Here is a 14,789-nt window from a genome sequence, read left to right as displayed (position 1 = left end):
TAACATATACCTGAAAACTGATAGTGTGCGACATTAGAAGAGTGAAATGTATGGTTTATTATGTCTCAGAATGTGCTCTCACATATAAGAAATCGGGCATAAGTTCCTTCCTCAATGAATGCAGTGCTAACGCTGGCTATTTTACCAGTCTCACAGAACTAACCAATATATATATATATATATATATTTTTTTTTTTCTCTCAATACCCACAGGAACATATTTGACAAATGAAGCTAAAGGAGCCGAAGATGCACCAGATGCTGACACAGCCATTATCAATGCTGAAGGCAGCCAAGTCAATGCTGAAGAGAAAAAAGAGTATTTCATTTAAAATGCAGGCCAAGATTATGAGTTTTCCTTACCAGGCTGGCTGCTGGAGAAAACTGGCTATCATCTTTCAGAATTCATTTCTACCATCTTCTGCTACCTTTATTAACTTCCATACCGTACTGCTATCAGTGGCCAGTGTATACCAACAATCAGCTGTCGAAAGCATCATTCTTTAATTACTGTACCATCCATAATGCAGGACATTTCTTACTGCCTAAATTCCACACCATTGCTCTTTTAACATACAGTGCTTGAATATACAGCCTTAACAATGTTAATCATCTCCTTGGATCATGGTATTGAGTTGTTTTTATACATTGAAAAAAAGTATGCAAAGTGTTTTTTTCCCCCCCCCTCATCTTTTCCCCCATTAAATCATAAATTTTGTCAGTTTGCCACTGGACAGCTTTCACGAGTAGTAGGATTAGGTAAAGACCTAACGTGTTTAAGTTTAATCAGAGATTAGAGGTTTACGATGTTTTCCACATGTCCACCTTCAAAGACATGTTTGGAAACATATGCCCTAGAAAACACACTGTAGAATAGATTCTGGAATGTTTGAGATTATACTAGTAAAGCTGTATCAATTTGCTATTTAAAAATACAGCATTTGATACAGGAGCCATGTGTATGAATTGCAATCATGCCATGACATCTTATATATAATTATATAGATTCCACCATTAGGTTATTTTAGCTTCATTTACCAGTAAGTTTTTACAAACATGTTACTGCTTTGGGAATCACAAAGATTTCATTCATTTCTCTAATTTGATTCTGTAATTTATTTGCTCCATAAGAACTCACCTGCCTAAACAAAACTGAAGTATCCATAGGGCACAATTTTGAAGCATTTAGTATCTGTATATAGTGCATATAATAAATCCAATTAAACATTATTTGATACATATTTAACTTTTTTGGCTGTAGGTAATTCAGTCATAAGTAAGCATTTTCTAATGTCCATTATATCCCTTTAGATATTACTTAAACCAATATTATAAGTAGATAACATGTATTAGTATTTTTGTCTGTATGTCCTAGCACTGTTCAACAACAAATTTTTCTAGTTCTTGTTAATTTTTATTTGTTATACAATGGAAGCACAATGTTATAAGGAAAGGTAATTTTAAGCTAACAACCAGTGCACAGCCTCAGGTTTTCAATTACAACCACAGTTGAATAATAACCTAAAAGTAAACTCTTAGTTTGCTAAAAATTAAAAAAAAAAAATAATAATAATTTGGCAGTTCCAGAGCTGCTTACCTATGTTGGTTTGCCAAAAAGAAGTGTTTAAGATATGTTTTCTGTATAAATGAACTAATTCTTTATTAAATTCCTGTCTATGCATTTTGTGAGGTACAAACTTATGAAACAGTGAGTGATGGAGAATTTCTGCCATGCTTTTAACTCCAAGGTGAAAGTCTCTTTCTCTGGATTATTTCTGAAATTTTGGTGTATTTAACCATTAAGAAATGCTGTATTCTTACATATGATACAGAGTCAATCTAAAGTCATATTATTTCTTCTAGTAAAATACAATATTGCTAGATTAGTTCTCATTAAATTTATTATATGCTAAAAATTAAAAATCCAGTTAGATAAAAAATTATTTTCCCATTCAGAAGCATTGCACCTTTAAGAAGAAAACTAATAGGACAACACGGTAGCTATACTTGTGATGTCTGAAAGCATGATGGCCTATGGTTTTAAAAATAATATCTTGGAATTTATTTTTGGGAAATGAGAATGGTTGAGTATGACATCATGTATTAATATCAAATGGAAGACAAGGGTGCTGTATCTTATTTATCAGAAAAGTATAAACTTTTAAAGACAACGTTAGAATTTTTAAATTGTTTTTTTTTATTGTTGAAGCATTTATCTTGTTGATTTCTTACAAAACAAAAAGGACGATGTCAGTCAAGCAGCACTTTTTCAGAGTATACAGAACATAAATAATATGATGTGGTTGAGTGTTAACATAATAAATCATATACAGTATGACATTTTAAGGAAATAAGTCTGCATTGATGTGATTGCATGCTTGTTTTTACAGTTCACTCCATACCATCTGTGGAAAAATGCAATAATATGTTAATATAGTATGGTAGTTTGAGAGAATCAGGTAGGTGCTACTAGACACATTGAAACTAGAATAGGTTTATAAACTGTTCATATCTTTCAATGCATAATCTTTAGAAAGACTCCACAAAACAAAATTCATCCTGTTAGTACAAAATGGAAAGGTTCTTATTACAGAAGTAAGTTGTATAAACTGCATCATCAATGACTATTTAAAGCTTAATTTCAGGATGCACTTACAAAATTGCTACTCTTCATTGATGCTGTATTTACATCCCTCTTCATTTTGTCTATATTCTACTTGGCTCCAACTGCTAAATTGTTGCCTAAATAACTCAATCATTATTTATAGCACTGTAAAATTAGAAATCAAAAATTGGTTGTATTTCAAAATTTTTGACTCTTTTAACCCATTAGAGTAATATAAAAACTCATTAGAACTCTTTAAAAGAAACTAATATATTATGATTTGTGGGCTCTAATAAAATGTTTTGCCAGTTAAGATAGTTCGATTTGAATTAGGTATCATTTTTAGTTACTGAAAAATATAGCAATAGAATCATATTTTCCTATCTGTAAAATGTAATTTATTTCCACTAAACAAGGACATAAATTGTAAAAATTCTCATTTCTACCAAAATCAGGAAAAAAAAAAAACCAAAATAACATTTCAAAATAGAACCATGTCAATTGCAATGTCTGAAATGTGCACATGCGTATGCACAGAGAGCCAAATTCTGTCTCTGCTTATTGAGCACAGAAGCTACGGAACTCAATTGAAGGAGTGTGAACACACACACACCCCTAGTAGAATATGGAGCATTATTCTTTACCAAAAGTAGCTATTCTCTGCCAGTATACTGTTTACAGTGTAAATTGATCGTTCTCCATCAAAGAAGTGTAAACAGCATTCTTTTTTTCTTCCATTCTTGAGTGTCCTAGATAGAATGATTATTAAAATTAGGAAGAAAAAGGAACGTTTGTGAGTACAAGAGCAAAGATAGAGCACATGCGCAGAGTATTGATATGTGTATGTTTATGTATGAGTGTGTGTGTGTGTGTGTGTGCGCGCGCGTGTAAGAGAGAAAGAGAAAGAAAGATAGAGAGAAATTTCAACTTGTTTTCTTTTACCAGAGAATCCAAGAAGCAGTTTAAGGAACCTGATTTTGGAGTTTAATCTAGAAACTGGATGATCTCATATTGATTCAAGATGATTAATATTGCATTGAAATCCCACAATTAAAATAGAGAAAGAAAACTAACTTTCCTAAATATGGCAAAGAAGCTAACACCTCATTTATTTTCGTTTCTTTGTAAAAATATAAATATCTCAAATTAAAAGGACAGGCTCACTTGTAATTATGTACTCATGATTGTAACAGCATTGAGATTCCATATAGGCACATGTACAGCAGCTGTTTGACGGTGATGGTTCTTCCATGTGACATACCAGTTATCGTGTAATTTAGTGCCACTTATTGCAAAGTGTTACCAAGGGGAACATTGAAAATACTTTTTCTTTTCCTTTGGACATAAGGATAATTTGATGAATGTTAAATATGAACTTCATGTTACATGTTTTAATTGTGGAGAAAATTCAAAACCTCGTATCTTACTGCAACTTCCCTTTCATCTTGCTAATTACGTAGAGCCCACTAAAAGTGCCCAATATTATCCCCCTTTGCGAATGGTAATCTGTGATGAACATACGAAATAAAACAAACAAAAAGAGCTGGCAACCACAGCTGAAATAAGTGAAACATCTAGCGAGAATTACTGCGTAATGCTTTTTATTAAGTGGCACAAAGTACACACTAAAAACTATGCAAAATATAGGTAACTACAGTGTACGTACATGTAAGTATCTTGTACTTGCTGTGTATGGATGTTGGAAACCCATGTAATTATAATATGCATTTTGAATATTGGGAAAGAGGAAATCTTAGTGTAGATAATAGAATTTGTTTTGAAATATACACTGGCAATATTGAAATATACTCAGTGCAATATCTGAAATTCTATTGCTGGATACTTCATGCAAAGGGATTTTAAAGAATTCTTTAACACCATCCAAGAGGTTGCTAATCGTCACCTCCCACGCACTAAAGCATTAATTAAAAATGCAGTTGATTCAACAACAACACTTTAAGCTTTTCTTAATCATTAATGTGACACAATAAAATTATTTGGCCTACTTTTTAGCACAACTGGAGAGAAAGAAATAACCTGAGTTTCAAACTTTGCTTGATATCTAATTGAATTTGGAATTCTTAAACTTTCTTTGAAATATGTGTATATTTTAATAGGTTATGGTACTTTTATTATAAGTACAGATTTATTCAGTCAAAGAACACAGGTTACCGTTAGTCAGTAGTTAGAGTCACTATATCTTAATGGGAAATTTTTTAGACCTTTGTTCTATTTATTTTATTTTTTCCCCCTTTCTCTCCCTATTGTGTCCCAGACATGCCCTTTGCACTTATACCCTTCCAAAGGCAATGGATTGAAAGTAGCAAGATTATAAAGAGAGCTAAAGGGGACAACGTGTAAGAATGGGTTCTAAACTCATCAGCATTTTTATGTATTGAGATTATTAATATTGAATGCAATAGTTATTGGATATAGCTGGTAAGTTCTCTGCCATGCATACTTACAATAATCCTTCTACCTCTCACTTTTAACATGGGCTATGATATAGAAGAAATAATGATTTACAGGATATCCCAGGAAGCACTCTTTGGGACTATCATAACAGTCCGCTCCCTAGCCCCTGGGAAATCTCAAAAGCCAATTTCTTTTAGTGTATTCAGTGGTGTATGGATCTGCATTGGTTTTCCTTTTCTATCATTAACTTTTCCTATAGGCAAAATATGCTAATTTTATAAGGATATTTCTTCTCATGCCTACTGATATTTCAATGTAATATAATTGTGTTGATTTTTAAAGAATAATTTAAATGGCAACACTTTGGAATCCAATCTGACATTTCATTTAATATTTAAACTGCAACAATTTCTCATAAATTAATGCTGTGCTTTTAAGTAAAAATTATGTAAATTATTTATTTTCCCAAGAAGTGTTATCTATGTAAGACAAAAATTTAAGTATTTAAAATTGCCTCCTTATTAACAAATAATACCTGAACAATGAATGCAAAGTCTTGCCACAAATGCCCACTTTATTGTGTCTGCTTAGACATAATATGAATTTTTCAAATGATGTAATTTAATTATTTGAAAAGGAAATTACATTTTAAAAGCAGATTTTTCTTTAGAAAAAATAAGACAAGAAAATATTTCAAATTATGATGTTGAATCTATAAAATATGCTTCAATTAAGATGTTTCTATGTTATGTGGTTATGTTACAAATAATATTTGGTCGAATCTTTACCATCTTTTCCATATATATATATGTTTTATATATATATATGTTAGTTACAAGAAATGTATGGTTATTTTGGAGAGAATGGGCCCACATGTGAAAAATATGTAAAGAGAAAACACTATTTTCCCCTATAACACATACTGTATATTTCAAAAGAAAAAAAAAGTTAAAAGATATTTGAAGATTGCAGGGGCAAAAAAAAGAAAAAAAAAAAAAGGCCTCCCAGGGCTCAGCACTTAAGCACTTTTCCCACATCCAGGGTCAGAACAGCGGTGATTTCCCACACGGACTTTTAAGTGCGGTATGAATGCGACATTACACTTCTATTATACACAGTACTGTTAAACCTCAAATGTTTTCTTTCTTCAGATGCTTTTCCTTGTACATGCTCCTAGTAGACACTTTTCTCTTTATATTTGCTGATAGTGAAAGTTATATGCAATAAAATATTTGATGGTTGAAAGCAGTGGTCACCAGTTGGTTAAAAAACAAACAAACTGAACAAACTATGAAATGTAAACTGAATTGTTATCTCTTTATCTTTTTTGCGTTTCTCTGTGTTTCTAATGTATTGAATGATTCTCATAAATAGAAAAATAATTTAGAGATTTTTCAAAACTAGTAATTTCTCCTTATAAATGTATAAAATTTTAATCTCTTTACAAATTTATTTAACTGTACCTGCTGTACTTATTGTAGATTCAATGATGCAGTTAAGTAGTGACCCAAGAGTTTGGGATTACTGACCTATTTTCTTCATATTCAGTTCACATCAGTATTTGTGAATTGGTTGTTTAGCTTTTCATTCAACCAAAAAAATATTCCCTCAAGAAAGCTCCATTTTTATCATAAATATTTCAACCTAATCAACATTGGAACAAGTCTGCCATGTTAAAAAAAATTTAAAGACTTATCTCTGAAAATGGTACCCAGAAATGCAGGTGTTCCCAGTAATGTAGCTTCAAAAATAAAATGTTCTATTTATATGACATGAAATTCATAACTTTTGGAAGGGTATATTTATGACAACATAAAAATAAATTCTGTGCTGTAAAGAAGATTCGCCAAAATAAACGTATTGCACAGAAGATAGAAAAACACAATTATTGAATCTACTGTTATCATAAACATCATCAAAAAACAAAATGCATATTGTAATATTAGGTACATGACACTTGCATGTTGATATGCCTATATACTTACAAAGTATTCAATGTGTACTTAGTGGCGCTTAAAATATGTCATGTACAACTCTTATAAACATTCTTACAGGGTTCCCATTTGCACTTCATCTTTCAGTAAAGTCTTGTCAGAAAAAAAAATGTCTGATACATATGGAAAAATAAAATTTGAATTTTAGTTATCTGTTGGACACTACTGAATTGTCTATTCATTTAGTTCATTTTCTTAGGTCTGAAAGCAGACATTGAAAGATGGAACTTTCTTTTTTCCCACTGACAGGTTATAAAAGATGTTACAAACCAAACATTATTTTACATATCTTTTTCAACTGACCACATTATCCATTCATTTTAGATTTTCTAGTGATGCCTATTTTCCTTGTAAACTTCTAAGTGGAATTTTTAAAAATTAAGCAGTAGTAGAATAAATGTTATTTGTACAACATTTAATCGTTACTCCTTGGAGAATATGAACCTTGTAATATGGTCACTAAGGGTAAAAAAAAAAAAATGTTGCTGACTTAGGGAAATCTGTTTGAGATTGCCAAAATTTTAATAATCTGTAAAGGTAATATTACATTCACTTATGTGTGTTTACTAATGTTGACTAGGAACAGAAGCAAAAATACCTAAACCTATTTTTTTTTAGTTTTCACACTCTAACCAGTATTATGTATTTCAACTACCTAAGATAATACAATTAATAATATATCCATCCTAAGCTTATGCCAATAAGAATTTGAGATAAGCTTTTAAATTTATGGGAGATTTTCTTTGTGTCTTTGGAAGTTCACTTACCATAAGGTATTTTATAGTCTACTTTAAATAACAGATTTTGTTATACAGGGTAAGCCAAAGGCTGTACAAGAATTAGTGTCATTGGGTCTGATATTTGTGTTAGACCATGAAATATTCCATTAAAATTTATCTGTAAATACAAGGCAAGATTTTGTATCTGGTCTATTTTATTAAATAACATTTTATTTACTTTAATTCATTTTTTCCTAGCAAAAGCAGCCCTGCGATACAATTTAACAAAGGTGATTCTGCATCAAAGATAGAATTCAACACATCTGAAAGCAAATGATGGCATTTGATATAATCACATTCTTTGACACAATCGTTGTTTTTTTCCTGCTATCCAAAATGCCCATTTTATATGGCTGCACAGACTTATACACATACGACATCCGTATTACCTAGATTAAAATCAACTCTGTTTTCATATTGGCAATTGTTTCCGTTAAAATATTCTCCAGCATTTTTTTTTTAACCAAGGAGCCTCACTGGAAATTCTACTTCATATAATTCACTAAAGGATAGAGTTAAGTTTAGGTGTTCTTAATTATCATTGCATAGTGGCTTTAGTCCATGAGAGAGACCCTCATTATATGAAAATCCTGAAATGATGCTAAAAATAACTGCACACTTTTTTAAAACAAGAAGTTCTAGGAAATACATAGTTTAATTTTTTTCAAGCCATATTTGTTTTGTGCAATTTAAGGATTTTTTTTTAATGTTTTGAAATCCAACAAATAAAAAATAGAGACGAGATTAAAGGAAAAAAGCAGTTTCCTGGTTGCATTTTAAATGCCACCTTGTGCTACTCTACATTGCATGTTATTTATTGAAAACATAACTATTGAACACCTACTATATAACAAGTCAGTCAAATTCATGAAGTACACTAAGAACATGAATATAGCATTTTATGCCCAGACCTTCAAAACTTTACTAAATTATCGTTCCAAGTAATGACCATTTTCTGTATTTTTGTCATTCCTATATTGGACAGAGGAGTGGGGATATTCTGTTAATAATAAGAAGTAGTATAAGAAGTAGAATTTAAAAATATAGAAGTCTCATGATTTAATCAAACTAAAAAAACAAGCAAATAAATAGCATGTCTTTCAACCAGTGTTCGTGGTCTTAAATTTGATAGATTAGCTCTCCCTGAAGATGTTTAATGTTGACTCTTTAAAAAATAGATCTGATTATTGAGTTAATACTTTATTATGTAGAAAATTTAGGAAATTAATATAACAATGACCAGAGTCTGTACATTATTATTAAAAGTTCTAAAAACACATGTCCTTCACATACTACCAAAACTTTAATTCACTTTTTTGTTACTAAATGAAGTCCTTACACAGATGTAGGGTGCATATAATATAATCATGTGGCAAATTTAAAGAATATATTTTCACATAGATTGGAGGAAGAGTGGGCCTTTTAAACTAATGAATTATTGCTGGAAAACAACAATATGACCATCACTTTAAGATTTGAAAGCATATAACTATTAAACTTGGTGTCAGAAATATATGTCTTCTTTACTCACAAATTAAGAGAATATCAGGAAGTAGAAATTTTTGAATGTGTTGGGAGAGAAAATGACTAAAAGGGAATTAGAAAATTCCTAAAGTGTGTCTATTTGGCAATTTTATCAAATGGGAACATGTCCTAATACCCTTCTGCCAGAGATCAGAGAAACTTTACAAAATGGGATCTCAAAGGTTCAGTGCTCCCACAAACTCTTAGTCCCAGGCAAAAGGATTTGGGACTCTAAGGACTCCCACTCTAACCACATAATCTGCCAATTATATATTCATTTGCTTTGAAAATAACTTTAAAATTGTATTTGTTTCCATGAAAAAGAAAAACTATCAACTTTACACCCCTTGCTATAAAATAAATTCCCATGCTTCAGGCTATATTTTCCGGCACTAATTCACACTTCTATTACCTCATGTAACACTAAAGTCCCTTCTTTGGTTTGTAGGTATCATAGAAGGCATTATTTTTTGTCAGATTTTGCTTATAGTTTTTCCTGCTAATCTGATGGAGTCATGTCAAATTGGACATACACACAATACTTTGCTCAGAAATTGGGGCCCACTTCAAGTGTAACCATGAACTCTAGCTTAAGAATCTGCAATAACTTTACACCAAACATCACATTCCCAGCTGCTGAAATGCTTCTCACTCATGTTTGTCTTTCTTGTATGCAGCCACTAGCTATGATCTTGGTGCTAAGATATTGCAATATGGCTCCCTTTGCCCTTTCCTGACATAAAGTGCCTAAAACCCTTGGAATCTCTGGAAGTGATACATTTCTTTTTCTTATCAGATGACTAGTTGCTGAGGGCTTCTGGACAGCCTCAGGATGGCGGCTGGTCACCAGGGGAACCATCCAGGTGATCAGAGGGTTAGAATTTCTAGCCCCATCACCTGACCTCTTGGAGAGGAGAGGTGCTGAGGGTAGGGTTAATCACCGGGGACCAATGACCTAATCATGCCTGTGTAATAAAGCCCCATAAATATCCCTAAAGTGTGGCAGTCAGAGAGCTTTCTACTTGGTGAACATGGAGGTGCTCTGAGGGTGGAGAGTTTGGGGAGGAAATGGAAGCTCTGCTCCCCTTTATCCATATCGAATCTTCCCTCTGGCTGTTCCTGACTTTTAATCTTTGTAATCTAGTAAGTAAATAGTTTTCTGAGTTTTGTGAGCAGTTCCAGCAAATAATCGAAACCGAGTCGGGAGTTGTGCTTGATTTGTAATCAAGTTGTACAGAAGTTGTAGCTAACCTAGGGACCCCACCATTGGCAATTGGCATCTGAAGTTAGAACCAGTCTTGGGAGATGAGCCCCTAATCTGTGGGGTTTGCACTAACTCCAGGCGTGTAGTGTCAGAATTGAGTTCAACTGTAGGACACATAGCTGGTGTCATAAATTTAGTTGATGTGAGAATCCCCAACATGCTCTCCCCACCCCACAAGCACACTTGGAATACAGAAGTATTTAGTGAAGAGTAGAGAGCTGTTCCTCCTTTTCACGCACGATGTGACTCTAAAATACCTCTGCTTCTGCAGAGACAAAGAAAATATCATTTTCCCACCCAACAGATCATTTGAAAAAAAAAAATCTTCAAAACTAGCATCACATTTTAATAAAGAGAAAACAAACATAGGAGGTCACATACATACCAATTTAGTGGAAGAGTCAGATTTAGAACATAAATCTAACTACTGAACCCCCTTGCCTCTCTATTGTGCAATTGTGTGCTCTTGGGAGCACATAGATTCTCCTTGCCCCATCGGTGTTTATAGAGCATTATCAGCAGTGTTCATCTTGCAGAAGCATAATCTGTATTGCAGGAGTCTTAGAGTCACCATTGTTAAAATTTGTAAGATTCTGGCTATAGCTTCTCTCTGCTCTCATGAATGAATGATTAAAATACAACTATAATGTAAATTATATTTAATGAGATTGCTGGCAGTGAGTAGAAATCTACCCAGGGGTTTATGTATTTATTTTTTCCCATGGGACGTGTAGAGGAGAAAGAGGCAGTTTGGGAACATGGTAATTCATGGAGGTGAGAACTGAACAACTCTCTATTAAGGAAGGCCTTGGATACTCTAGGGAAGCATAAAGATGTTGGGGAACATATGAAAATAAGTATAATTCCCCAATTTATTGTACAAATTGATTTGGAGCTCTGGAGGCATATCCATTGAAATACCAGTGAAAATGATCATTGCATAGGTTGTCAAAGCCCAACATTACAAACAAATTAAAGCAATGGACTCCATTTATTGAAAACATAGTTACATATTGTCAAATGTATAAATATGAATCAACTTAAATCCAAATCTGATAGCTAGGAGTCTGCTTACATTTAGAATCTCAGGCAAGACTAGATCTTATGTGGCAAGACTGGTTAGTTGAAGCCATAATGCAATACTTACCATCAGGGCTGGTTCATGGGCGAATGGCCAGAAGAGTTGCACAGGACTTCAAACTCCAAACGGAGTCTCATCTTTGGAGTTTAATGCCTTGCAGTGTTATCTCAAAGTTCTTAATAATTTTCTTAGAATTAGTGTTTTATAAGTGAAGTCCAATGGGGTGATAGAGTATGTGCTGGGAGTTTGGAGCTTCAGCTTCTGTGTGGTTCTGCCTTTCCATCTCATTGTCTCCTAAGGACAGGTTCTTAGCTGCTTACTCTCTGCTCATACCTACTGACCACCACATCCTATGGCCCCAGGCAGGGGCCAAGGCACAGTCTTAGGGAGACGTAGGTCAGGAAGTTCTTGCTCCAAGTATGGAGTCACAAGGTGAGACTGGTGCTGAGGGGGGTCTGTACTCACCATATGAATGGCCCAAGCCCAAGGATACAATAGTAAATGGCAAATGAGAGTATTACAGGTAGATACAACAGTACAAGAAAGGAAAATACTTTTTTTTCTGATATTTGAATAAATGGTGTCATGTTTTCATTTTGCAAAGAGCCCTACAAATTATGTAGCTGTCCCTGTTTACCACTTTAATATGATAGCAACTATCAATTATTTTCAAAAGTATTTTAGAATGACCCTTGACTATTTTCAGATGCCTTGATTTAATGGGTGTATGGTAGGACTTGAAACAATGTTTCTTCTTTTGTTGGTTAAACATTTTACAAACCTTTTCAGTTCTCTATTTCGGGGGAGACACACAGGTCGTGTTACTGGTTCAAAATCCTAAGGCAAATGTTACTTAGGAAATTAACATTTTCACTTTTTATTTCTATGTTCCATCTCTGTGTGAACAATGAAACTACAAAATTGAAGAATGGTACATTCTTTTGAAAACAAATAATCCAAATTATATACATAAAATATATGGCCCAGTGCTATTTTATGTAACTCAGGGAAGGGACTTGGCTAATCATTTCAGATTATGTTCTGAGAACCTCAGTTTAATGTGGCAATTACAGTGGTAAAAAGAAAAAGAAGAACAAAAAACCTAGCCAACAAGACAGCATAACCTGAATAATAGATTAAATAATAAACAGCAAAAAAAAAAAAAAGTAAATAGCAACTTCTCCTTTATGATTAAAATTGAGAAACAGGTGGAACATTATTTTGACTCCAATTCATAAACACTGTGTTCTAATGACATTCATAACAGTAAGTAATTCAAACCATTATCATTGATCTTGTTGAAATGCAAATCAGATTCCACTTATTCCCCTGATCACACTTCAATAATTCTATTTTCAGATAAAATTACACACACAAATCTTTCTAGTTTAATCCTGCTTTTAAAAAAATGTTTCTTTATTTTAAGAGAGAGAGAGAGAGAGAGAAAGAAAGAGAGGAGAGAATCCCATGTTAAACATGGAGCCTGATGCAAACCGTGGGATCACGACCTGAGCCAAAATCAAGAGTCAGATGCACAACTGACTGAGCCACCCAGGTGCCCCTGATTTAATCCTGCTTTTTGACCCAATTTAGATGCTTGTTATTCCCTCTATTTTTACCCCATTACCCGGTTTTCTTAAAAATTTTGCCTTCCACAAATACCTCAGGTTTCTTCACACTTCTCCTTCATTTGTTAAAAATTTTTTTTTCAATCACTGGAAGATACCTGACCAATCTTATGAGCTGGAGGTACAATACTGAGTATGTCAGACACTGCCCCTTCCTTTATAATATTTATATATACCACTGATAAATGTGGTAGATGTGTATGAAATAAAGGATGCAAATAGAATGCCTCACCTGATGAGATGTCATAGTCTGAGAAAGAAATACTGGAGATGGTATTTGGATTAATTGTTAAATGTTAATGAGGCGAACATAAGAGAAAAACATAATTGAGGCCAAGAAAGCAACACAAGTTAGAGGGTGAGGCAGGCTTTTTTTTTTTTTTTAAAGAAAAAATGCCAGAGCATAACTGCATGGCCTTTTTATCTATATTTGCATCTATCACATGGCATTTTGTTTTGCACAATCAGCATTAAATACTTATTCACTACCAACTATATGCAATGCACTGTATTATATAATGTGGGTAAACTATGTAAAGGAAATGTAATACACAGCGTCCATCACAAAAACAGAAATCCCTGATAAAGTTTAGAGAGTGTTAGTTACACAGGTGAGAAGGAAAGCAGGGGTAGTGAGACAACCTGGGATAGCACCATTAGGAAATTGCTACCACACCCTGACTGCAGAGACTGAAAAGCTCAGAAGCCACAGTCTTCCACTAGGAGCTATCACCACTGTGATGCTTCCAGACAGGATCTGGTGCTGTGAGTAGAAGAGAGGTCTGTCTGCTGGTGGGGGGTGGGGGGGGGACACTGGGGGTTCCTGAGTCAATGAGAGATAAAGGTACACTAGAAAAGCAGATAGAAATGCCATGTTTTCTCCCCTTCTCTGCTTCTGGTCTTCCACAAAAGCATTCTGTGTGAGCCCCAGAGGGGCTTGGCAATTAGAATTTGGAGGATACACAGCAACAGTTATCTAAGAGCAAAGAGGGAATTTACCAGCACCACTTTACTGATAAAACTTAATACCAAGTCAAGGAAGATCATTCCTTGCTAGTGATGATTACATATACCGAGGATGCAAATTTTTTATTCCCACAGCTCTTGTTGTTACATGCACAGGAAATTTGAACCAGCATCCACAATATAAGGAAAAGTTAGCTCTAAATAAGTTACAAACTGTCAGATGTTTGAGGTTCAATTATTATAAGTATTTGACTATTCATATAGTCTTGACTATTCATATATGTTGAGCCATTTTTGTATATTTGAAGATAGTCCCATATCCCTTTATTTTATTTAAGTAATAAATTATACTGAGTACCTACATTGTGCCACAGATTATACAATGTGCTACAGATACGGAGATAACAAAGACCTACTCTATGTTGCTGAGAAGTAGAAGTAGCAGAAGTATCTCTAAAGATAATCACAATACACCATTACTGATTAGTACAATAGTAGTCTCGAGAAAATTCTGTGGTGTCATAATGAAAAGA

The 14,789-nt window shown here is 33.5% G+C and overlaps 1 protein-coding gene across 2 annotated transcripts in view; it reads left to right on the top strand.

Moving 5' to 3' along the window:
• CADM2 (cell adhesion molecule 2) overlaps window positions 1-7,923 on the top strand; it is a 335,754-nt gene extending 327,831 nt beyond the window's left edge. For both annotated transcript variants that reach the window (XM_058731712.1, XM_058731711.1), the window contains one exon: window positions 214-7,923. In XM_058731712.1, the coding sequence (XP_058587695.1) occupies window positions 214-332 (119 nt within the window). In that variant the 3' untranslated portion in view covers window positions 333-7,923. The remainder of the gene's footprint in view (window positions 1-213) is intronic.
• The last annotated feature ends 6,866 nt before the right edge of the window (window positions 7,924-14,789 follow it).

This window comes from Neofelis nebulosa, chromosome 5 (genome assembly GCF_028018385.1).
Source record: "Neofelis nebulosa isolate mNeoNeb1 chromosome 5, mNeoNeb1.pri, whole genome shotgun sequence".
Taxonomy (NCBI): Eukaryota; Metazoa; Chordata; class Mammalia; order Carnivora; family Felidae; genus Neofelis; species Neofelis nebulosa.
Note: the sequence above shows the minus strand (reverse complement) of the source record. Positions and strands in the feature narration are given on the sequence as shown.